This window comes from Podarcis tiliguerta (assembly GCF_965153285.1).
Source record: "Podarcis tiliguerta genome assembly, chromosome: 7".
In the NCBI taxonomy this organism is placed as follows: domain Eukaryota; kingdom Metazoa; phylum Chordata; class Lepidosauria; order Squamata; family Lacertidae; genus Podarcis; species Podarcis tiliguerta.
Window position 1 is genome coordinate 9,537,935 of NC_139540.1, and position 26,170 is coordinate 9,564,104.

General features: G+C 44.3%; 2 protein-coding genes across 7 annotated transcripts in view; both read left to right on the plus strand.

Annotated features, from left to right (window-relative positions):
- LOC310682230 (uncharacterized protein) overlaps positions 1-7,265 on the plus strand; it is a 31,255-nt gene extending 23,990 nt beyond the window's left edge. For all 4 annotated transcript variants that reach the window (XR_014513771.1, XR_014513775.1, XM_083450772.1 and 1 more), the window contains one exon: positions 2,514-7,265. Coding sequence is in view for 2 of the 4 variants with exons in the window: in XM_083450772.1 (XP_083306898.1) it covers positions 2,514-2,620 (107 nt within the window). In the remaining 2 variants the exon portion in view is untranslated. The remainder of the gene's footprint in view (positions 1-2,513) is intronic.
- Positions 7,266-11,524: 4,259 nt separating this feature from the next.
- Positions 11,525-26,170, plus strand: part of ZFAT (zinc finger and AT-hook domain containing) — a 223,785-nt gene continuing 209,139 nt past the window's right edge. For 2 of the 3 annotated variants that reach the window (XM_083450413.1, XM_083450414.1), the window contains exons 1-2: positions 11,525-11,884; positions 22,452-22,622. In XM_083450413.1, the coding sequence (XP_083306539.1) occupies positions 11,866-11,884; positions 22,452-22,622 (190 nt within the window). In that variant the 5' untranslated portion in view covers positions 11,525-11,865. The remainder of the gene's footprint in view (positions 11,885-22,451; positions 22,623-26,170) is intronic. The other variant, XR_014513739.1, reaches the window with a different exon arrangement.

Consider the following 26,170-nt stretch of genomic DNA (forward strand, 5'->3'; position numbering starts at 1 on the left):
TTGTTCTTGTTTGTCAGAAGTAAAGCCTCTCGAGTGTCAATCAGCAGTTTTTAAAATAGTTGATTGTTTCTTACCGGGTATTCACAATAAGCATTTAGACATGATTGTAAGTTGTGATGGTAGGGAGAGGGTATACTTTATTGCTACAAACAAGAATTCTTCAGTGTTCTCGCTTTCAGATGTCTAAATATCAATATGATGCTTACCTTTCAGATACTCTTCTTAGAACAGTTCTAAAAATATGTTTCATTCTTGGCAAACCAATTGAAGTGGATTTATTTACTCTCACATATGCTCTTACCAGCTGAAGTGGCCATATTGTTATCCTGTTTTGTTTTTTCTTTATTTTCACCTCCCTCGTGGCAGCACTAGAGTGTTAATCTTGCCATTCCATTTGCTCTCTGGCTCAGATCATTTCGAAACCTCCTTTGTGAATTGGAGTGTCACCTGAGCCAATTGAGTACTGGTGTTAATAATGGCTGCAATTCTAAAACTGGAGCTGTTGTGAGTCTGCAAAATCAGACACTGCGCTTGTGCTACGTACAACCACGAGCCGTTGACACACCTGTTGTCTCAGTGGGGTGGGGGCTGCAGGAACATGATGCACTAAGCTTGCTGAAACACACAGGCTCCTTCTCTGTTCCACTGCATAGATGGGATGTCTCTGCTGGAGGAAGGCATGGTAGTATATGTAGAAAAGATTATCTGCCCAGTCAAGTGGCATTTACACACCTTATTTGTATAATAACCAGTTAATGGGCTAGGTCAGGTTTTCCCAAACTTGAGTCTCCAGCTGTTTTTGGAATACAACTCCCATCATCCCTAGCTAGCAGGACCAGTGGTTAAGGATGATGGGAGTTGTAGTCCAAAAACAACTGGAGACCCAAGATTTGGGAACCCTGGGCTAGATAATACTTTTTTTGACATATATGAAGAAACAGGTTTCTAATACAGTTAGCTTTCGTGGAAGGTTGCTCAAGGTCACTCTCCCCAGCCTCCTACGCTGATGCAGGCTCCACAAATCCCAAACAAAAACATGGTTCATTCGGATAGTTTCTCAGTAAGGCTCTAAGGGCCATTGTTCCCAGGGCAGGCCTAAAAGGAAAATCCAGATGACTGAAGCAAGTGAAATGAGCCATGTGTGACTGGAGGAAGCTTTTAAAAAAGAAGACAAAACAACTGCTGATCATTTTTTAGATGGGGTATTCCTTATCAACCTGAAATATGAACATTATGCAGTTGAAATTTTAAAAAAATAAAAAATTGTCCAGTAGCACCTTAGAGACCAACTAAGTTTGTTCTGGGTATAAGCTTTCGTGTGCATGCATACTTCTACCCAGAACAAACTTAGTTGGTCTCTAAGGTGCTACTGGACAATTTTTTTATTTTTCAATTTATTTCGACTGCATCAGACCAACACGGCTACCTACCCGAATCTATTAACTATGCAGAAATTCATGGCGAAACCAATATACCAAGCTCCTCACCCACCAATGAGTTTAGCTTACTTCAAGGTGTTTGTGTACACACATGAAAGCAAACACAATGCCTTTGTAGATTCAGGTAGGTAGCCGTGTTGGTCTGAAGCAGTCGAAATAAAAATATAAAATAAAAATTGTCCAGTAGCACCTTAGAGACCAACTAAGTTTGTTCTGGGTATAAGCTTTTGTGTTCATGCACACTTCTTCAGATATGTATCTGAAGAAGTGGTATCTGATGGTATCTGAAGAAGTGTGCATGCACACGAAAGCTTATACCCAGAACTAACTTGGTTGGTCTCTGAGGTGCTACTGGACAATTTTTTTTATTTACAATGCCTTTGTGATAACCCTTCTGTCATAAGCTGGTTGGGATCCTATGAAGTATGCAAACGGTTCTGTGTCTAAGGGGCTTTGAAACTTGCTCTTATGAACATAGGATCACTGACTCAAATGGCAAGCAAAATTTAGGGGACTTTTTAAAAGCAATTTGTATTATGGCAGAGGAATGCTCTGTTTAGAGATATGAAAGTAAAGTCCTACTGAGATTACTCAAACTCTTGGATGCATCTCAAGTAGCTATTTGGATCCCTGCTGCAATGTGCAAGCAATTAATCTTTTAATTTTCACCTCAGCTGTGCTTTAAATTCAAATTTCTGGGAGATCTTAGGGGAATGTCAATAAGATATATTATTTGCATCATGATGGAATAGTGTGACCACTGTCTGCTTGCTTTTATTGCCTCTTGTGGTTTTTATTCCCTTATTTTTAATTTTTTGCTTGTTCTTTGAATAATAAAAACTTAACATGCCATTAACAACAACTATACAGACATGTTCAAAAGCAATGTGTTGTAGTTGAGATTTTAACTCCCTTAAAACGAAAGTTCTGGCTTGAGCAAGGGGGATTTAAGGCTGGAAAGTAATGTTAATTGTCTCCATTGCATTCAGTGTACCTGGTATCTTGAAATATTGAGGTATGGACTCCTTTGAAGTGCATCAGTGTTGTGTTCACATTGTTATCCCTGATTCTTAGTTCATGTAAACATCCTACACTCAGCTCTAACAGATGGAACGGCTGAGAGGTGGGTGTTTACTTCAACTGATTTGGAAAATCTGCCTTCCCGAATAATCAAGCCATGAAACCGGATGGACTGCGGGAGAGGGCAACCGTCAACTGTGCTTATTCCCACCTCATTTGAATAAATGCAACCTCCAATTATCTTGGGAAGTGGTAATCCATAAAATAGTTTGTCTTCGGTTTTGTGTAATACTGTGTGTGTATTTGCCCTAGCAACCTTTTGTGCCAGTGGTTTGCTTCAAGATCTACGCTGAAGGCCTATTTTCAAAATTTCCCTTTCATCTGCTGTAAACCAATTCCAAATACTCTACTATAAGGAGGGATGCATGCAGTCTGACAAAGGCAAAGTGGAGGTTGGTCTTAAACACAATGGTCAATGTATGTGGAATGCCATATCTGTGGATTTTCAATGTGACCTTGATATAGTTCTGGTTCATGTCCTTGGTGTGCCTGTCTATTCTCTCCAAAGATGGAAAAAATAGTCCATATTGTAGGTAATGCTCAAGCAGGAACTAAAACAAGTCCAAACGGACACTTTGGTTAGCTAATATAATTGAAGTGTTGCTTGCCACTATGATGCTGTATTGCAAGTGACAAATAGCTCATTTTAAAAGCATCTTAAGTAGTGTGGAATCTCTTTATTAAAATGTAAGTTTCTACCTGAAATCTACAAACCATTTGTGCTGAAATAGACTGCAGTCAGCACTGGTTAGCTGAACGCTGAGGTTGAGTTGTAGATGGTTGCTGGTGATTTCCATCTCAGAAGTTGTGGAGCATGCACATTGTTCTCATTGACCGTGTTTGTGCATTTGTGATCTTCACAGGACTGCTGCACTGCATCGAACTTAATTTCTCATTCTAGAGAAAGGCTGTTTCCAGGCAGGTCTTGACTTTGACCTGCCCTGGTGGTATAAATTTTTAGTAACTACTGTCTTCCTTACCAGTTTGTAATGCCAGTTAAGCATTCTAATAGTACTTAAAAAGAAGTAAAGATAATGAACTTAAAAGACAACATGGCCATTCATACTGGGGGCTTGGTGATCCTGCTGCTAGCTCTGCATTATCTCGCCTGTGTTCCTTCTGCTTATCCCATTAACCCCAGGGACAACTCAAAATATCAGCCCAGTCTCTTTGTGAATATATGCAAAGTGCCCTTATTGACTTCAGAGAAGTGAAAGATTTTGTGCAAACTAGGGAGATGGCCTGTGTGTACATGTCTTTGCCAGTAACCTCAGCAGAACACAATGTGAGGCTTATGGTTGAAGATCCATGGGCATTACAAGTCTGGGGAAGAGGATAAAATTGGCTTCTGAAGAGGATGGAGTGGAGAGATTTAATTATCAGATCTATACTCATCCAGGGAGAAATTGCAGAAGAAATGAGTTTTGAAACAGTGCAGTGTTAAGATCATTATGCATGTGAATATCTTTTGTAAAAAATACGTATTTTAGAAATTAGTTCCTCCCAAGAAAGGTATACTATTTCCTCTCTTATATGTAACTAGCTTTCCATGGTAGCCACAACAGGAAAACCTCCCTCTGACAGTTGATTATAGCTGGCATAAGATCACAGTTGATTTCTGGCTTGTACTCTTATCTTGTGTTTCAAAATGAGGCCTAAACCCTGAAACCTGAGCTTGTCTGTTGACATAACCTGAAGCTGATTTTTCTGTTCACCTGCAGGCAGGCTGGATAGGTGGGTGCCTTTCATTTATCCAGGTTATGGTCTTACTGGAAATACCACACCCCATTGCCTCTCATTGGGGTCATGCTAACACCGCACCTCGAATACCACAGTAACTGTCCAATAGCTCCTGTTGTAATAAAAATTAAGGCCACCTTATGTAACTTTTAAACTAACCGGATGCAGGTGCATTAAACTGGCTCATTTACTTGGGAGAGATCAGAAGCGCCTAAGGAAAGCTGTGCAGGATGAGGCCAAAAGGCCCACCTAGTCCAAAATCCTGTTCTCACAGTGGCCAACTAGATGCCGGTGGGAAGTCCACAAGCGGAACCTGAGAGCAACAATGCTCTTTCCTCTTTGAATACCAGTTGCTGCAAATCACAAGGCTCACTGGAGGTGGAGTATAGCCATAATGGCTAGCATAGCCTCATCCTCCATGAATTCATCTGATTTTCCAAAGCCATCCAAGTGGTCATCATTAGCTCTTGCGGGAGCTAATTCCACATTTTAATTGTGTGCTGTGAGAAGAAGCTATTTCTTGTGCTAAACAGAGACTTGGCTTCATTAGATGAGTTCTGGAATTATAGATACTCTGCCTGCATTGTTGTCACAACACGCTAACTATATTATTTGGCCTGCCATGGTAGTGATAGCAGTGTTGAAGACTCACTTAACACAGTGAGTCTTCATTCAGTGGCCAGGTTGAAAAGATTTGCCCTGCCCTTCGTGTGTTTTTGTCTGAACTCGGGTTTTCTACCATTAAGTTTCACAAAGCCAGCAGCATTTGCAGAGGGTGTACTGAATATATTTATGACCTTAAGTCGCTCCTCGTTGAAGCTGGCAAGCCTTTTAGTCTGAAGGAGTCAGTGGCATGAAGGTCCCTTTTATATTCTGAGGTTCTTGTAAAATACAGGAGCAAGCAATGTGATTTAAACAGCCTTGCAGCTGTAAACTGTGATTTCCCCAGAAGGTTTGTCATCCGGCAGAACAAGTTTTGCCACCTTTGACACATAGCTTCAGACGGCATAGGAGGAGGGGCAGAAAGTGTCAACAGGTTGCAGTAAGCAAGGAGAAGTTGTTCTCCCTTAAGCAGTGGTGCATTGATGCACAGCCTTATTAAGTCTTGTCAGCTGTATTAAAGAGAAACCTCATTTCTCAGAAGAGTATGCCAGACAGTCAACGCTTCTGTCTGTTCTGGCTGTCAAGGGCTAGAAGGTGCCATTGGGTGACCTTGCCAGCTTGACTGAGGCAGCGTTTTCCAGGCTTCGGAACCCTGGTGCAGCAGCAAGTGCAAAAGTAGTGACACATAATTAGCTCTGATAGTAGATGCAAAATAAGATGACAAGCCCGTAGAAATGTTTTTGCCTTTAACTGTGTGAATGTGTGCATATGACGCGGGTGGTGCTGTGGGTTAAACCACAGAGCCTAGGCCTTGCCAATCAGAAGGCCGGCGGTTCGAATCTCCGCGATGGGGTGAGCTCCCGTTGCTCGGTCCCTGTTCCTGCCAACCTAGCAGTTCGAAAGCACGTCAAAGTGCAAGTAGATAAATAGGTACCACTCCGGCGGGAAGGTAAACGGTGTTTCTGTGTGCTGCTCTGGTTTGCCAGAAGTGGCTTAGTCATGCTGGCCACATGACCCGGAAGCTGTACACTGGCTCCCTCGGCCAATAAACCGAGATGACCGCCGCAACTCCAGAGTCGTCCGTGACTGGACCTAATGGACAGGGGTCCCTTTACCTTTATGTGTGTATATATGGGGGGGCGGGTGGGAGGATGAAAACTGCTGACTATGGGCTGCCAAGCAGGGTGCTTTTTTAAAAAAAAGTGGGATTCCCACGTTTATTAAAACGTTGCCACCCTAAGCTTCTTGAGGAAGAAGAGCAGGACAGAAATCAAATTAGTAATTAATTTCTGCTACTTCAAGCAGATTCCTAGTGGTGTACGGGCTGGCAGAGAGCACAATCTATAGGCATTTTGTGGCTGAGACCCAAGGTGGTTATGGGGACAGAATTGTATAGCTCAGTCATGAGAAGGAGATGGTTTTGAAGAGGCATAACCCCATTTTGTAAAATATTATTAATAAAGCTGGGCCCCTCTGGATGCAATTCTATTTGTGAACCCCAATATTTATCCTGTCTGACACCGAAGGCCCAAGATCTTTAGCCTCTAGTGCTGCTTGAGTTGTGCCAGGTGGGTTGCTGCTCACTCACCTGGATTTTGTTCTCCCACCCCGCCAACCTTCCAGCTTTCATCTTGCCTGTAACGGGGAGTTGGTGGGCGCCCCTGATCCACCCTATTTAAACTGTTCTTGGGGATTCTTTATGCAAGGAGCTGTCCAGTCCCACAGAGATGCTAAACGCCTATGTGGCTGAATTCAGTCCACTTCCTCATTGACTGCTATATTGATCCTGGACTGATCCAAGATAACTAAATAAGAGTGATATATACCTCCTTAAGGCTTTAAGCACTGCCTGTTTATTACAGACTTGAGAATATTAGAAGTTTGTTTCTCTGCTGGACAATGCCTAGCTATCACATGTATAAATAAATATTCTGGATGTAAAATTTTAGACTGGTAGGTCACTTATTTACATTCAAGTTATAAGCTGGTTTTGTTGTACTGAGAATTTGGCATGGTTTAGCAGGGTCTGAAGCTGAAAAAGGGCATGCATGAATACCCATGTGGCATTCTGCTCTGCAAAAAGCAAACTGGTTTATTTTTGAGCCTTCTCTTGTACTTAAATATATGAAAACAACTGATGGTGGTGTTAATCTCCCTAGAATAACTTTCTTGGGCCACTAGCTTAGCCTAATCTACCTCACAAGATAGTGAGCCCAGGTGTCGATGTTTATATTGGGTGGAGTACATAAAATTAAACCTGAGTTACATTGTCTACAACAAAAAATGTCTCAAACTGGCTGTAATTGATTTGTTTGTAGAATTGTACGATTTAAAAACAGCAACACTGAATGTATTTTTGTTACTTCTGGAATTTTTTTCAATAAAACATATTTTTTTAAAAAACCAATAACAGTATTTGTTGCTACTATTTCCTTCTGGGTAGGCGCATTACTCCCCAGTCACAGTTAGACTAAAATCCTGAGTTTCTTAATTCTCCTAGTTTTCTACCAATGGTAGCTTGTTGTGACTTGTTTGCAAAGCATTTTAAGGATAAAATTGCCTGCATCTGCCAGGACCTTGACTCCGGTTTCAGCAGACGAATCTTGAGAGGTGCCCAGAATGCTGTCTAGTTCTGTTGTGTTGGATGAGTTTCAGTTAGTAAGGCTCAAGGACGTGGATCAGGTGCTTGGATGGGTCAAGGTGATCACTTGCACTCTGAATCCTTGCACATCTTGGCTGATAAAAACTAGCGAGGAAGGAGCAGCTGGCTGGGCCAGGTAGGAGATTAATGCCTCCCTGTGAGAAGGGATGGTCCCTGTCTGCTTGAAGAAGGCAGCTGTAAAATAAGTATCAGTAAATAAAATTTAAAACAAAACAAAAAGAGAAACCCTCACTGGATTTGGAATATCTAAGTAATTACCAGCCAGCTACCAATATCCCCTTGGGCAAGTTTCTTGAGCGGGTAGTCGTGGACCAGATCCGGGTGCTCTTGGAGGAAAATGATTTTCTAGGTCCATTTCAGTTGGGGTTTCGGCCTGGTTTTGGCATAGAAACTACTTCGGTCACCTGGTATGATGATATCTGTCTGGAGAGAGACAGGGGAAATGTCTTAGTTGATTTCCCCCAACCTCTCTGTGGCTTTTGAGTTACACCTAATCCGTGTATTGCAACCTAAGCCGATTGGAATGGTTCTTCACTCTGGGAAATGTGGAATGTATAGCACACGTTTCGCTCTCGTGTGCAATGTTCATACAGTCACAACTGTCTTGTAAGTTGTGCATACTATATATATTTTGGCACATTGTACTTTTCTCCGGCTGATTCTTCAGGCCCAGATTTATTAGGGCCCGTGCTTTTGAGGAAGCATCACACTTCCTCTCCTGAAATGTGGTACAGTACTTCCTCAAAATCGCTCATTTCTTTTTAAAACAAAACAGAATGTTAGTTGTAAGTAACCCCATTCAAACCAATGGAAGAAAACACAGCTATTAATGGGACCTATAATGCAAGATTGAGCATGTTTACCTAGAAGCAAGTTTCACTACCCAGTGTCAGTATGCTGGAGTAAAGCCTAGCACACTGATTTCAGCTACTGCTCGTTTAAGGTTACATGAGAAAATAAAGGTTACTGTCTGCCAAGAAGATAGGAAATTGACCAAATTCCTAGAAAATATCCCAAAATCCCTTAAAACAAACAGAAATAGGAGTGGGACTCTTGCTCAGGAAGCGTGGAAGGCAGATGGAGATGGCATTCCTGACATATTTAATTCCAGTGCATATTTCTTCTACACAACACCATGTCTGCCTTTTTATTAGGACCTTATTCTGCTTACGGCAGGAGACGCAGCTATTCATTTCTCTTGACATCCATCTGTTTTTACACTCAAGTACCTCATTAAGATAAATCTGTTCACTCTTTCTCATCCCAGCTGATCTTTCCTTTTCGTTTTCCTCTCATCTTACTCTTAAGATCATTTGCTTGTATGTGGGGGCGGCAGTTTTATTGCATTATATATAAATTGAGTCCTGTTCTGCTATTATTGCTAAACTTCTAATAGCAGGAGATTTTCGTTCCTTTTGGAACATGATTAACAAAATGCTGCTCTAATCGAAGAAGGGAGTTTCTGCTTTGCCTCCAACCAGATTATCTGCCATTTCTCTCCAGATTTTTTTGCATGTCCAACCTGAGCACGAGTGCATTCTAACTTGAAAACGTTCCTCCTGCATTTTGCAGAGGAGCAGTTCTTAATAGAATATAAAGGGTCAGTAGTACTGCAGTGTAGTGAAGAAGATGCTTAAAATGACGAACTTTGAGTACTGCTTAACAGGGAAGAATGTCTTAAACACTAGGCGATGTCATGTGGATTTTGCCTTCAGTTTTCAAAACGTCTTGACCTCTTCTGAAGATGTTTGATACTCTTATTTTTACTTTGTCGAGGCAACACAGATTTTGCTTGTAAGCTGGTTTGCAGAGAATTGACTGACTGGAAGCCGAGGTGTTGCAGCATGATTCTAAGCATGCTTCCCACTGCTTTCAAAAGTGTGTCCTCTAATACACGTAGTCCCTGATGGCTGCTTTAATGCAAGACATTAAAATGAGCCAAGGCTATTGTATTTGGAAGTGTTATTTGCTAAGCTGTACACAGGGCTATTTCCCCTGCAAGCTACAGGGAAATCCCTACCATAATATGAGGAAAAATTTTCACTATACCCCGTTGCTCAGAAATCAAGCCTATTTCCCCTCTTATGGGGCATAAATAAGATTCCAGCCAAGCAGAACTGTCACTTGATTAATCCAATATACAAGTACCGCTAATTTTTTTTGCTCTCCTGGGAGCATAATCTCCTGACCTATGCTGGGAGAGCCACAAAGACTCTGATGTCATACTAATTTAGAAACGCTGGAGAATGGATTCCCCACCCCGTGTATAACATTGGAAAACCCCGTTCTTTACCCCTTGAGGGGGTGGGTAGAATCATAGTGAAATAAAAAATGGCTGGCTATTAATGATGTGTTTGCCCCTTGAGCAAGGAGTATATTCTGTTTTTAGATATTGCAGGTGTGTCACAGCAGCCATTCTTACAGCCTGCTCTTCTGCTAAAAGTGCCCAGAGGGTGGTGCACAACATACTCATAAAACCACGTTATGTAACCTCTGAAAGTCTAGCAAACCGTTTCTAAAAGCAATAACAAAGAACATGCCATATAGTTAACACTTAGGGGGGAAAACCTAACAGTAAAAAGATTCAGGTAGGTAGCCGTGTTGGTCTGACGCAGTCGAAATATATAAAAAAATTATCCAGTAGCACCTTAGAGACCAACAAAGTTTGTTCTTGGTATAAGCTTTTGTGTGCATGCACACTTCTTCAGTAAAAAGATGTTAGCACAGAAATGAAACTAGGTGTTGCCTATTAAAAGCCTGACAAAATAAGGAACGCCTTCAATTTCTGTTAAAAGACACATAAAAAGCAAGCTGTTGTTGACAGAAGAGCGTTCTAGAGATGTGACATCTTAGAAAAGGCCACATCCTTGGTGCTTTATGAATGACCTGAGGTGGCTCTGAGAACAGGTAACCTGGCCCAGAGTTAAGGGCTTTTAAGAGTATGTAACCAGTACTTTGAATTGAGCCAGAAAAGGATGCCAGTGATGGCTTTAGGGAGATGTTACTCCCTTTCATGCTCCCTCTTAAGAGAAATCAGCTGCCCTTATTCTATATGATAAATCTGCAAGCTGTGCATATTCTGTCATAAATTGCCATTCTTCTTTAGTTGCAGACTAAACATACAGAATAAGAGAACAAGAACATATGTTTAGAGAAGATTGGAAAACGTTTATTGAATATAGGGGGAAATTGTGTACACCTGAAAACGTCAGCATCAAGATAAATTCCACAGTGTAATTTTTTTATTTATTTTATTTTATTAAAGATTTTCTTGTTTTACAGAATTATGTGTAATATCTCTCGTATTTTTTCCATGTAACATTTTTACAAATCCGTTTCATTTGCTGAGACATTTGGGGGGGGGGGGATAAGTTTTGATGGATGGAATACAGAATGGTTTATTTTTGTAAAATACGCAGGGATGTATGATATGCAAAATGAACCATGGAAAGAGAAGCCACTGATATTTTAAGGTTGTTTCAACGAGTATTTTAAATTGTAAAACAGAAAATTTAATAAAAATTAGAGTGAGTAAACAGCTGGCTGTGGCAGCATGCAGACTAACGAACGGCAGCAAGAGATTTAGATCTGGTACAGCAAGACGGACAGATGTACGTAATATATATTTCTATGGTAGCAATTCTTCTGTTCAGCTTAGATCAGGCCACATATATCGAACCAGCAATAATAATTGAAAATAAAATGAAACTGCCCGGTTAAAGGTGGGAGAGGAGCAACATTCTAGATTAACCAATCAGCGACACAACCCTGAATATGAACCTGCGTAACGTAATATAAATTAAAAAGTACATATTTTCCTAGGGTGATGTCTACTGCTGCAGCCAGGACTCTAATAAAAAGCTCGCAGACCAGGAGCGACGCATGCGCCCTAAGCAGGGTGGGAGAGCTGGGGCCGGCCAATCAGAGGAGCGGGAGCTCTCGCGCGCCGTCCAACGGCCGCTCAGGCCCGCCCGGGCGCGTGCCCGGACCTGCCCAACGGGGGAGCGTCTCACCCCCCCGCCGCCCACCTCCCTCTCGCTACGTCACTCGAGGAAGACGAAGGAAGCCGCCATGTCGGACGCGGCAGATTCGCCATAACCTTTTCCCCGCCGCGGCCTGCACGCCGCCGTTTTAATAATAACAGCAGCTTAATAATGCGCTCCCGTCTATAGATACGTATTTATTTATTTTTAACAAAACGTTAGCGCTCCTCGAATTTGAGAGCAGGGTATGGCGGCGGCGGCGGCGCTTCTCCTGAGGGGACGAAAGTGCTAGTTCTTCCTCTCTTTTTTAATTCTACGGTTTTTATTACCACCACCCCCACCCTCCTCATATCCGGCCATGGAAGCTCCGTCGGCAGGTGAGTGCGGGCGCCGAGGGGGGCCTTTTTTAATATATGGAAATCGCGTCGGCGGAGGGATTCCGCCCCCGCGCGGGGCCTGACGGGACGTGGCGCGAGGGTCCCGAGCGGGCGTCGTCGTCACCGGCACTTCCGGTTCAGTGGTGGGCGGACATGGCGTCGGCCGCGTCGGGACCGGAAGTCTGCTTGTGCGCTTGCGCGCGCGCGCCTGCTCGTCATCTCGGTGCGCAAACGCGCCTGGTTAGCTGTGTTCCTCAGGGCGGAGAAAGCGATTTTTTCTTAAGGACTCGAGGAGAGCGAAGCTGCCCGATCTCCTTCTCTCACGGTGGAAGCGCCACGCCCTTCCAGCTGCGCCCACCTATATTTCGCCCAAACGCGGGTCTCGAACCCACGACCCTTGGGGTTTCAGAGTCTCGTGCTCCACCTATTGAGCTATCCAGCCGCCGAGGCTTTGGAACGGGAAACCTCGTCAATGGAACAGAGAAGCTTAACTGGCACCGAGGGAAGGAAGCGTTGCTTTTTATCTGTCCCAAACTGTCCCATCGAAAACCTCAACCAAAGCTGCCAATCCTGCTTTTAATTGAATTGAAATACTTTATTGTCACTTGTACAACTCTACTTTGAGGGACACGGGTGGCGCTGTGGGTTAAACCACAGAGCCTAGGACTTGCTGATCAGAAGGTCGGTGGTTCGAATCCCCGCGATGGGGTGAGCTCCCGTTGTGCTGTCCCTGCTCCTGCCAACCTAGCAGTTTGAAAGCACATCAAAGTGCAAGTAGATAAATACCGTATTTTTCGCCCTATAGGACGCACCGTCCCATAAGGCGCACCTAGTTTTTTTGGTGGGAAATAAAGGAAAAAAATTATTTCCCCCCCAGGCGCGGGGTTGGGGAAGCCCGAGCTTCCCCCGACCCCAGCCCCCAAACAGGCAGCTCTCTGCAAGCCGTGGGAGCCCAGTGCTGGCTCCCGCTGCTAGCGGAGAGGTCCGCGAAGCCTGGACGCGCTGAGCTCAGCGCGCGCAGGCTTCGGCATGCAGGCACCTCTCGGCCAGCAGCGGGAGCGCTCCCGCTGCTAGCGGAGAGGTCCGCGAAGCCTGGGCGCGCTGAGCTCAGCGCGCGCAGGCTTCCGCATTCAGGCACCTCTCCGCCAGCAGCGGGAGCGTTCCCGCTGCTAGCGGAGAGGTCCGCGAAGCCTGGGCGCGCTGAGCTCAGCCCGCGCAGGCTTCGGCATGCAGGCACGTCTCCGCCAGCAGCGGGAGCGCTCCCGCTGCTAGCGGAGAGGTCCGCGAAGCCTGGGCGCGCTGAGCTCAGCGCGCGCAGGCTTCCGCATGCAGGCACCTCTCCGCCAGCAGCGGGAGCGCTCCCGCTGCTAGCGGAGAGGTCCGCGAAGCCTGGGCGCGCTGAGCTCAGCGCGCGGAGGCTTCAGCATGCAGGCACCTCTCCGCCAGCAGCGGGAGCGCTCCTGCTGTTTGCGGAGAGGTCCGCGAAGCCTGCATTCGCCCCATAGGACGCACCCAGATTTCCCCTTCATTTTTGGAGGGGAAAAAGTGCGTCCTATAGGGCGAAAAATACGGTAGGTACCGCTCTGGCAGGAAGGTAAACGGCATTTCCATGCGCTGCTCTGCCAGAAGCGGCTTAGTCATGCTGGCCACATGACCCGGAAGCTGTATGCCGGCTCCCTAGGCCAATAAAGCGAGATGAGCGCCGCAACCCCAGAGTTGGCCACGACTGGACCTAATAGTCAGGGGTCCCTTTACTTTTACAACTCGTATACAGTGAGATTACGCAAACACCCCCACTTAGCTCTCTTAGTCTTAATTCCCCTTGTTTACTGACACCCACCCACCAAACCCAAAAGTCAGTTGCCCTGTTATCTTTTCATTCAGCATCCCACAGACAGAAGCTGTTCTTTACCCTGTTGGTGCGACTAATCATGCTTCTATATCTTCTGCCTGAGGGCAGGAGATCAAGAATGTGCCGGCCAGGGTGTGAATTATCCCTGAGAATTTTCCTCACTCTCCTGAGGCAACGTTCTTCCGCTATTTCATCCAGTGGATTCACAGGACAGCCCATAATATCTTGTGCTGTGTTCACCACCCTCTGTAGGCACTTCCTATCAGATGATGTCAAACCAGCGTACCACACCGTGATGCAGTATGAAAGGACACTTTCTATTGTTGACCGGTAGAAGGAGATCATCAAATGTTGGTTGACATAGTTCTTCTGCAATGCCCCACAAGTTCAAAAGGGGAAGAAAGAAAAGAAGCTCATTTCCACTTTTCCTAGACCAGTGGTCCTATGCCCTATTGGCCACATTTGCAGAATAAAAAATTGCTCGCACTCCACCTGATTTTTTTTTTATTGATAAGAAATACATTGGAAAGGAAAAGCAAAAACTAGCAGTACTGGATTTTTAGCGTAGAACGCATCTGTTTTATAATATGATCATGGGGCATCCAGAATGTATAAAACAATGCATTTGCTTACTCAGGAGTTCCATGCTTCATGTCCTTGCATTTTGAAAAAGCTTTAGCTAGCCTTTGCCATTGAAGTTGATGTGGGTCGTCATGTATAACAATGATCTAAACCTTTTGTTCTAACCCAGTGCCTAACTTCTGAGTTGCCACACTGGGGGTTGTTCTCAAAATTATGTGGACTCCTAGATAGTACATCACTACTAAAACGAGTTCTTGCACAGGCGAATAGTCAAGATTCCATTTAAGATGCTGTCCTACACATGGTTACCTGGGAGTAAATCCCGGGTAAGTCAGTGGGGCATTCTTCTGAGTAACTTTGTGGGGTAGCTCTTGGCAGAGCATGAAACTCTTAATCTCAGAGTCGTGGGTTTGAGTCCCATGTTGAGCAAAATATTCCTGCATTGCATGGGGTTGGGCTAGATGGCCCTTGTAGTCCCTTCCAACTCTACATTTCTATGATTCTATCTTTCCATGCCTTTCTTTCCATAAGCCTTCTGTGCATGTAGTAAAGGCATGCAAGGCTTCAAAAGCAGGAAGACCTACTCAGCACCCTTTTGAGTACCTGGCACCTCAAGCTTTAGAAGTTTAGAAATTTCAAATTTCCATTCCTACGTATGTAGAACTTCCGTTTATGATGACTCTTTCCTTCTTGCGTTTCTGCTATAGCCTTTTCCTGTTTGATCTCTTGGATTTGCTGCCATTTCCTCCACCTGATCCTAGCCTTTTGTGCTTTGCGGATGACTTTTGTAACTACCAATACACCGCTGCTGCAAGTTCTTTCTTTGAACTGTCCTCTTTTTGTTCCACCTCCTCAAAAAGAAAAATCGCGAAAGACTTCTGAAGGAGATGTTTTGTCAATGCTGCTGAAAATATTCCCCCCCTTCCTTTCCTCCCCCTCTATTTGGATCAGTCCTTCTTGAAATAACATTTGCCAGTCTACCTCTGTTCTTTAGCTCTGGGTTGCAGCTGCTACAAGCGGCTGCTAGAGGTTGCTGTTTGCACGCAGAAGGAGGCTCTTTCAAACCAGGCAGCTGGATGCCACGCTTAACTTGCAAGCTGTTGGCTTAATAATCAGGGTTGCTAGTCGATTAAATAGTTTTGGCTGATTGATTGGATAAAAGGCAGGCGATTAATTGCAGCTAAGTAAAATCTGCATTATGTCCAAAACGAAGTGTGGGTGCCTTTTTGAGATTGCTTTCTTCAGCAGTGTTTGCATGGCCAGTAAAGTTCAATGCTCTTCATCACAGGGGAGCATCCTTGAGTAGAAAAGATTCCCAGTTTCTGATGTTGCAGATGCAGGGAACCTTTATCAGCCAGAGCAGAGAGAAAATGAAAAGAGCAGAGCAGCCTTAGAGGGGGTGGGAAGGCAGAGGCCTTCAGTCCTTGCAACTGTCTCATTGGGGTAAGACTTACTGGGAAGAGTTTTTAGGATCACTAGGCCTGCGCTGCTTTGGTTTCTTTGAACAAAGAGTTAACTGCACCGGCACCATGTTTTTTTTATTGCTCTTGACACTTCCCCCCCCCTCCAAATAACATCACAGCTGGCACCCAGTATTTAAAACAGCAGAAATAAATAAAAGCAATTAAAAGCTATCAGTAAAAGAGTTAAGAAATAGCAAAGCAGCTGTAAAACAGTAAGTAACAAAGCGGCTATAAAATAACCATAAAATCTTAGCTGCAGCAGCGTAAATCAATTTCTCGTTCAACGCCTGTGCAAATAGCCGCTCTGTAAAATAGGTGCCAGGTGAGTAGCCTCAAGGAAAGGCCCTTTGCTTTGTCCTCAGCTGCCTTACCAAGGGGGGGGGGGGCGTGGGGCTGGTGGCAAGGCCAAGGGAGTTAGTTCTGCCATTGTCTGGAGAGTCCGATGGATGGAAGGCTGAAAGTGTGGCTCCATCTATTATTAGTGATGCTTCTAATTATCCTTAGGTCTGAGGGTGGGTCACAACAATGCAACCGAGACCAAACAGGAATCATACATCCAGGCAGAAGGAGGGCACCCCATTTTGGTCCAAGAAGAAGGAGTGGATGAGGTGCTGTCTTCATGCCAACCACTCTTAAGCATTCGTCTGACCCCTGATGGCAGAGTGTTGCTTGGGGTAGCAGAGGGAGTCTCTGAGGTTTTGCCCCGCAGTTTGAGAACCGAGGGACAGCTTTGTGTGTAGCAAGGAGCCCAGTCTATTTCCTCCTGCTGTGAAATGCAGCACTTGCAAGAACAGGGCATTGTAAGGAAATTAACAGTGAGATCCTACATGTTTACTCAATAGTAAGTCTCACTGCATCCAGTGGTGCTTACTCCTTACTAAGAATGTTTAGAATTGCAGCCCTAGGAGAGTGCGTTTTGACTGATACAATGACAACAGTAGATTATTTTTTATTTTCGCAATGCTTTTGTGTCAAATAAACTGGTCCTGAAATAAATTAGATTTTAGGTTGGTAGAAGTTTGTGTGCAGCAAGCCGAATAATTCCACTGTCGTTCCGCTCATGGTGTACCTGCATACTTAGCCGATTAACAGCTTCTTTGATTCTCTGCATATTTTATTCATTGTCTAATTAATTGCTCTGTTGACTTCCCCTCCTAGTTAATTACCCACAGCCTCCTCATCAATTCCATTCATGCTTAATTTGGAATATTGTTTATTTGATTCTTTGCCCTTAAGTGGCTGTTTCTGTTATTGTCCTGTTGATTCCCAGCCTAATTATCAACTGATTTATCAATTACCCGTTGCATATTTGTTCAGCTGCTACGGGGATCGGTGGCAGCCTTATTATTATTAGTAATTATTTATACAGTGTGCTGTGTGATTTCCCTCTCCAGTTCCATTCATCCTTGCAACCAAGATGAGAAGCTGTTCATTATCATTCTGACTTTACGGGCAGGGAATCGGTTTGCAAGCGTGAAGTTCGCTCAACTAAACCACAGTACATTATAGCACCAAACTTCTTGGCACATGTAAGATAAGTGTTGCTAAATCCGAGCTAGGTAGATCAGATCTGCAAGCTTTCTTCTTCATCTTCTGCAAGAAAATGACTATCTTGAGAATAAACAGAATAGAATAAAAGCCTTTAAAGCATGCATGAGGATCACATGTCCTGACAGATAAACCCCAGCATGGCCCAAGGATCATGATGGAGCTTAATGGCTTCGGTCCTGTATACCTGAAGGAGGATCTCCTCTCCAATTATTCAACCTGGACACTGAGGTCCAACTCTTGAGTGCCTTCTGGTGCTTCCCTTATTGCAAGAAGTAAAGTTACAGGGAACTAGGCAGAGGGTCTCCTTGGTAGTGGTGCCTCACCTGTGGAATGCCCTCCCGTTAGATTTCAGAGAGATAAACGATTATATGTCTTCCTGACAATTGAATTTTTTTAATTTTATTTTTTTATTTTTATTGGGTTATGATTTGATATGCTAATTGGATGTTTCTATTGGAAAATTAATAAACACTCTAATAAAACAACAACAATTATATGACTTCCCAAAGACATCTTAAGGCAGCCCTGTACAGGGAAGTTTTTAATGTTTGGTGTTTTACTGTGGTTTTATAACTTGTTGGAAGCCTGCCAGATTGGCTTGGGCAACCCAGTCAGATCGGGGCCTTAATAATAATAATAATAATAATAATAATAATAATAATAATAATATACACATCTGGAAGGCCACATGTTCTCTTGTCTATGCTTGAGAGAGCGGGCGGCTCTTCCTGACTACCGTCAGCTTTGGATGTTGCAAAGGAGCATACGCTGGGTCCAGTGGGCGCGGGGACAGCCAGAAGGGTTGTTGTTTTTCATTTCATTTTCTGCAGTTTTTGGTGCTCTGCAGAAACGCAGGAACCGTTACGGTAAAATCTGGGTGCGAGGCTGCTCTGCCACCCAGCTCGTCGGACTAAGTCCGCGGGTCCCTGCGGAGGAAAATGAGCTCAGCCGGAGACAGGAGCAAGCTGCAGAAGATCCAGGTTTATTGCGCAACAGGTTCAAGGCGAGATTGAACCCCGAGAAAGGGGTGACATGAACTTTTGAAACTTCCCTCCATGTCCCATAATACAGTGCAAAATACATCCCAGTTACATCATGAATACATTAGGAAGAGGTTGGGTTACACAGATTACATCATGAATATATTAAGAAGAGGTTGGGTTACACAGGATTAACATATGGAGGAGGGAGGGGGGAATATGCAGAGCCGGAGATATGCACAGATAAGCACATCCTGAGTACCGGTGATGAGAAGACAATGGTCCATGTATGCATGGTCTGCCACCTGGCATTGCCCGGAGGAAAGGCTTGGCAGAGTGATTTGACAGGATTAGGGTCTTGACACCTTGCTTGAGGGATTATGGAGGACAGGGAAGGTGTCATGGAGTCCTAGAGAAATTGAGCAAATTGGCACGTTGATTTTCTATGAATTTTATAGATTTTAGTCCCTTTTGACATTGACAATTGGAAATAAATGGATATATTGTAGCGAAGAAGGAGGTGAAGAAGACATGCCCCCCCCCCTCCGTATCACGATCTAGGCAAGACAGGTACAGGAGCCCCAAGAGAACAAAACGTTGGCAAAAGGGAGTCAGCCTATATTCAACCTATGCATATCCAGCTGGCCCTGCCTACCTACCCCAACTTCCCCCAAACCTTCTACTGGGGTTTCTCACTTCTTCCAGCCACCTCCCACTAGTAACTGCCTCGCCACCCTGTCCATTTGTGACATCACAGGAAGTTTGTAGCCCGTGGCAACTGCTTAGGGATGCATCTGCACAGCCTCGCATCCTGGTACTGGAAAGGGGAATGTCATGAACGTTACTTAGATGTATTTAGAAATACCTTGATTTAGAAGGTAGAAGATGGCTTGCTTGTACTCTGCTGTCCCCTTCATTGCTGCTTTCAGGGAAAGCCTCGTTGGCTTGTGACATCCATGAAAGGCAAACACAGATACGGTGAGGGGATTGGCCCTCATTCAACGGTTATCATCCAGCCACCTCCACTGCCCAGTCTGTCAACCTCCGCTGGCTTCCATCCATGAATATCCAGTGGTTCATTCACCCAGAACCTGGAGGGCAGCCTACACCGCTATCTGAACATGCAATTCCCAGGCATACAGTGTCTGGTAGGTGACCTATGTCCACACTCTCCATTCATACTTACCTCAGCATCAACCCACAAATATCCACACAGCTTTTGTCAGTGGTCTTCTGAAGGTGAATTTCAACCAGCTTACGTTCACAAACTTCAGCCTCCTTCAGCCCTGCGGCATCCCGGGCTTCCACATGCTAATCACAGCTTCTGCCAGGTCCATCGGCAGCTTCCAACCATGGATATCTGCCGCTTTTAAGCCGCAGTCCTGCTCAGCAGGTACACTTACGTACTCGTTGCTCCACAGCATCTCATTGATGGATGATGGCTTCCTTCCATTTGCCACTTCACCTCCATGCGGAAGGAGACCACCAAGTACTGAATAACACAGCTGTTGTCCACTGTGTCCTCTTCAAGCTTTTGTATATCCACTGAGCTTCCATGTGCTTTTGTGACATCACACGATATCCACAGCCAATAACAGCAGCTGGAGAGGCATCATCAGCATGACCTCCTCAGGCCTCACAATGGTGTGTGCAGCTCAGCAGCAATTTCCCCGTTGCTTGTTTGCTGTGTACAGCTCACTCCTTATCTGTAATGACACCAGAGAAAGGCATGCCATGAATCCACCTTCCCATTTTGATTCTCTGGTGCCCTATCTGCATAACCTGGCAACCGCAAAATATAGATGCCCTTTTACTCTTGCAAGGTTGAATGTATTGCCCTCAGCTGTACTTGAGGGACGATTCTACCAGATTCCACACGAAAAACGCTTATGTCCCTATGGAGATAACAGCACCGAATCGGTGGTGCATGCCCTTCTGGCTTGCACTCTTTATAAAGACTTGAGGAACAGTGGTGTAGCGTGGGGGGTGCAGGGGGGGCCGGCCGCACCGGGCGCAACATCTGGGGGTTAGGGTTAGGGGGCGCAAATCCACGGGTTAGAGGGTGCAAATTACTTGCCTTGCCCCGGGTGCTGACAACCCACGCTACGCCACTGTTGAGGAATGAGATTATCACCCCTCTTTTATTGTCCATTCCGGGTCGCCCAACCACTGTCACAGATGAGCAGGTGACAGCAAAGGTTGCAGGGCTTTTAGCTGGGGCAATCAGAATAAGATCCACTATTTGACTGTGTTTTATATAATCAACTTTTTATTTCTGTTTTGTGTATATTGCAATGTTCTTTTGTTGCTATGGCCTATGGCTGATGCAAATAAAGTATCATGCTTTAATTTTAAGGATGCCTGATTGCATGCGAGTGCAGCATGTCAAGTATGGAAAGTAAAACCGATATATTTTGTTGTTTGAGGTAGAAAAGTGGTTGAGTCCACCACTGCAGTATCCCAAGGCCAGCAGAGCTATTTTGCTACCCAAGCAGATGATCCTACGATCATATCACCCTGGGAGTAAAAATACAATAATAATGAAGGGTGACATCCAGTATTGTGTGCTCTGGTTTGTTCTTGTGCAGCAGCCCTCTTTCCTGGCTGCAGTCATGCTCCTAAAATCTATTTTAGGGTGTTGGGAGGGGTCCTCCTGGAGCAGATTTTGGGTACCCATGTAGCTACAGGGAGAAGGAAAGCAGACGTCTGTAGTGCAAGCAGGCAGTCATAATCAGGTAGCAACCTAATCAATTAACTAACAATCTGCTTGTTTTTCTTGTTGCCCAAATTCAGCCACTTGAGACACGTGCCATACACTGCCAAACAGTAGGGCCAGTCCGGAAAGCATATTTCCCCCCTTGCCATCATAAGAGCCAAAAGAGCGTAGATTACGCTCATGATCCAGTAGCATGAGATGACCAACTTTTATGTGTTCCGTGGGCATAGCATTATATGAATCATAGAATCATAGATTTGGAAGAGACCACAAGGGCCATCGAGTCCAACCCCCTGCCAAGCAGGAAACACCATCAGAGCACTCCTGACATATGGTTATCAAGCCTCTGCTTAAAGACCTCCAAAGAAGGAGACTCCACCACACTCCTTGGCAGCAAATTCCACTGTCGAACAGCTCTTACTGTCAGGAAGTTCTTCCTAATGTTTAGGTGGAATCTTCTTTCTTGTAGTTTGGATCCATTGCTCCGTGTCCGCTTCTCTGGAGCAGCAGAAAACAACCTTTCTCCCTCCTCTATGTGACATCCTTTTATATATTTGAACATGGCTATCATATCACCCCTTAACCTCCTCTTCTCCAGGCTAAACATGCCCAGCTCCCTTAGCTGTTCCTCATAAGGCATCGTTTCCAAGCCTTTGACCATTTTGGTTGCCCTCCTCTGGACACGTTCCAGTTTGTCAGTGTCCTTCTTGAACTGTGGTGCCCAGAACTGGACACAGTACTCCAGGTGAGGTCTGACCAGAGCAGAATACAGTGGCACTATTACTTCCCTTGATCTAGATGCTATACTCCTATTGATGCAGCCCAGAATTGCATTGGCTTTTTTAGCTGCCGCGTCACACTGTTGGCTCATGTCAAGTTTGTGGTCAACCAAGACTCCTAGATCCTTTTCACATGTACTGCTCTCAAGCCAGGTGTCACCCATCTTGTATTTTGAGTCCACCACTCAAATTTCATGAATCGTGCTTGGTGTAGTGAAATACAGTACTGGGATGTTCATCACCATTTCAACTGCTCTGAGAGGTGCTGCTTGCCTACAGGAAGAGTACAAAGCACACTCCTGCAAGGCACACCATGTGCACCATGTGCCATTAATCTAGATACCTTTTTTATTCCTTTCTATTGGCAGTAGGTGGCTATCCAGGGCACCCTGCATGCCTCCAGTTCCCACTGTTATGGAACTATCAGTGCAAGCAGAGTGACAGTGAAAAACTCTGGGCTGCTTGTACTTTTTTTTGGGGGGGGGGGATAGCAACCGCTATGTATTGCTTCTCAGCGATCAAACCAAATTAACAACAAAAAAGATCTTGACTTGAATAATTTCATGGGTTTCCTTTTTTCAGATTAACTGTTAAAATGGGAAAAGAAGTTAATAACCCACCTTAATTTATGTTCTATTTTCCAGGAAACAGACCCATCTTTATGTGCAAGCTCTGTAACTTATTTTCCCCGAACCAGTCACAACTGCTGTCTCATGTCTCCGAGAAGCATTCCGAAGAAGGGATTAAGGTGGATGACATCGTTATTCCTCTCAGACCTCTTACGACGCCAGCAAATCTAAATAAAAACGGAGAAGGTACGGCCAGAAGTCGGCAAGGATGCAAATAATTATTACCGCTGTTCTTTGCGTTATGTTAAATTTATAAAATTGCTTCAGCCTCAGAAACGACCAGATCCTCTGCTTAATTCATGACAGCAGGAAAGTCTTTTGCTTAATTCATGAACGCTTCCAACTGCAGTGATTAAATGTCTCTGCATAAGGCATGGAAAGCTTTGATGGTTTCATGAGTCTGCCAGAGGATTTGTTTGTTTCATGAATTATAATATTTGCTTAATGTCTGCAACTTCATATGTTGAGCTATCCCCCTTCCTTTTCGTAAAAGAAAAGAAGCCTTAATGAAGCAACTTCACAGACTCAGCTTTGTGTGCGTATGTGCATGAAACCTCACACAGCTGCACTAACTGTTCCGCACCCCTGTTCACGAACAAGCACCCCCCCAATCCATTACCTTTCATTCACATTCATCCCACAACCCCCCAACACCCAGTTATCCTGCTTTCTCTCCCTACCCCAGGACTTTCCTTTTCCTGCCACCTCTTCCTTTCCCTTCTCTGGTGGCTCAGCCACAGAAAATGCCCTTCGGGATGCTCTTGCAGGTGCCACACTCCTTGCTGGAGACTACAAGCTCTCTGCCACCTGATCACCTCTCCTTGTCCCCTTCGCAGTTGCGGCTGAAGTTGTGGCATCACAACCACAAAGAGATCAGGTGGTTGGGAGGCCAGATGCTGTGGTTTGGCATCTTTCCAGAAGATGCTCTAGCTCAGCGATGGCCAGACTTGGCCCTCCAGCTTTTTTTTTGGAACTACAATTCCCATCATCCCTGACCACTGGTCCTGTTAGCTAGGGATGATGGGAGTTGCAGTCCAAAAACAGCTGGAGGGCCAGGTTTGGCCATTGGTGCGTTTGCACTCCATGGCTGAGTGTCACATATGAACCTGCCTGCCTGGTGGCCAGTTATAGTAGCAGCTGGGTTGCTGAATGCCAAGCAAAGCAAGAGAAGGAATGGGAGGCTACCTTCTGCAAGTCTAGAATTGTTTTTGTGTGTCCAGATGAGAAGTCGGTGTCTCCAGACAAGACTTCAGCTCCCATAATGTTGGTGCCATATCTGCTGCAAGGCTGCCATTACAGGGGAAAAAACAAACTTCCATCTGGCAAGGAGACAGCACTGCAGCTGTAACGTGTAGCATGGCTCACAATGTGGCATGATGTCCTCCTGTGAACATCACTACTAGAAATAAACGGCAGCGACGTGGAGGCTTTCTTTGTGATGGTAGCTATCACATTCAAGTGGCAGGAGTTGTGGCCATGGCTCATTTACTTGATAACCGACACATCTTTTTGAAAGCTGAATGTGCCCAACTTTGTGCCTAACTACCAATGAGAGGGAAAATTCAGGCTTTTCTTTGGAAAGCCACCAATGCAACAAAAAATGAATAAAACTGCAGTCATTTGACGAGCTGATTGCCTGAATGTTATGTTGGTATTTGCAAAAAAATTTTAAAAACCTCTCCCCGTGATTCATTTCAGATAATAGCTCTCTTTTTATGCAAAGACAGAACAAGGACTATTCATAATTTATAATGGAAAATTAACACTGGGGCTATTAAGCAATTTTTTTAAAAAAAATAAAAATAAAACCATGCAGCAAAGGTTGAACAACTTTGCTGATGACAACGCCAACTCCACCACCGAAATGGGGTGACAATTTCAACTTCTCATTTTTAAGAACAACATTGCCCCTGATGATAAAGGATTCCAGGCTCAACGTCATTATGAAGGCTTCCTAAGCCCAGTTTGGCAACTGGATTTTACAAAAGTTACCAGCTAAGCCATCTGTGGCCTAGAAAAAGAGGGAAGGACCCACATTTGCAAAGCTGTTCTGCTCAGTCCAGAGGCAGTTCTTTCTTGGCACAGACAATCTGGGGTTTTTTGTTTTTTACACACCTGCATTATTGTATAAATGATAGCAAGGCTCAGGGGTCAGTGTACTGGAAGAAGCATCTGTTATTGCTTATTGTTGATTTTGGGTGATATCCAATGTTACTCAGACTCGGAGCCAACCCATTTAGCTTAATTTCTGTTATTTCAGTGGTTGGACTCTCGGTGTGACTAACAATGGATATCACCCTTTAATTATTTTATATTGCATTTTTTTTAATATTGTCTTGTTTATAAGTCAGCCAGGATGGCTATAATAAATCAAATTAATAAATTAGAAATACCTCCCAGCACATATCTAGGACTTGATGTATAGATTAAATTCAGTTCTGTTGCTCACTGAATTAGCTGGCTATTTGTTTGCATTTGTGGTAATTGCAGATATGGTAATGATAGTACGGACAATAATATTTCTAATTTTGTTACCCTTTTCTGGCATTCTTTTTTAAAGGGAGTGGTGTTACTCTTCTGACCCCCACACATTCATTTGGGGTTTACAAGACATGTAGGCTCTGTTCTGATCTCCAGTGAACATCCAACAGATAGAGATTGAGTGACCCCTCCATGTCTTGGATTATTTCACTTGAGTTGTGATCTCCCTGTATGCCAAAAGCCATTGTGTGATGGGCCAATCGTTTACTGCTTGAAAATCTTACCTTCAAGTGGTGTATAATTTGTTATATGATGGAAGCTAAAGAGCATGTGTAGTTTTTGCTATGGAATTGTAATGTCTCGTCTTGAGCTACCTCCCCAACCATGGCGGGGAAATAATCTTCAGATCTTTCTGTGCGTTTTGTGAAGTCCTGCTCCTCGGGGGAATCAAGACTTTGTGCGACTGTCATTCATTAGAGTTATTGTTTTTGAAGCGCTCAAAACTATCAAGGGTTCTACGAAGATAAAATCAGCAGGCTTGCAATCTATTCCTAGATGCAAATCAGCTAGCTAAATGTTACACCTACAACCACCATCGTGATAAGAGTGATTTTGTGTTGTTGGGTTTTTTTTTTACTTTTTTAAATGGCACCTTTGCTTTTCCTTTTGTGTATGTGTGAATAGCGGCATAGCTTCTTATGACTGTACCCGGTAGCTCCATTCCCTGCCCCCCTCCGACACTTTCCCCTATGTATTCTGAATCTATACCAAATAATTAATGAATCTCAGTGCTCTAAAAATCCAAGCACATGTTAGTCACATCCCAAGGGAATAATGAAAATGTAGGGTGTTTTTTTTCCAGCACGGTAGCCACGGTTTTGCTCTTCTGCAGCAACAGCATTTAATCCCACCCCCCCTTTTCCCAATGCATGCCTGTTAGAGAATTTACAAAATTACATAATTATTAGATGGCACTTGGATGAAAAATGTGCATTGGAGAAAGAACAGTATAAAGATTTTTCTCTCGACATAGTTTATTTCTCAATTTCTTTTTGAAATGTCATCTCTCTGGATATTAGTCTAGGCAGAATGTGTTTTCTCCACTTATGCATGGCTTTGAGTGGCATTTGCTGGCCTCCCGAAGTCTAGATGACAAAAGAGCCGTTTCTCCCCAGCCGACAGGCAGGCAGGTTTCATAATCTTTTCCTATACTAGGTTTCATAATCTTTTCCTATACTAGGAATGGGGAGGCT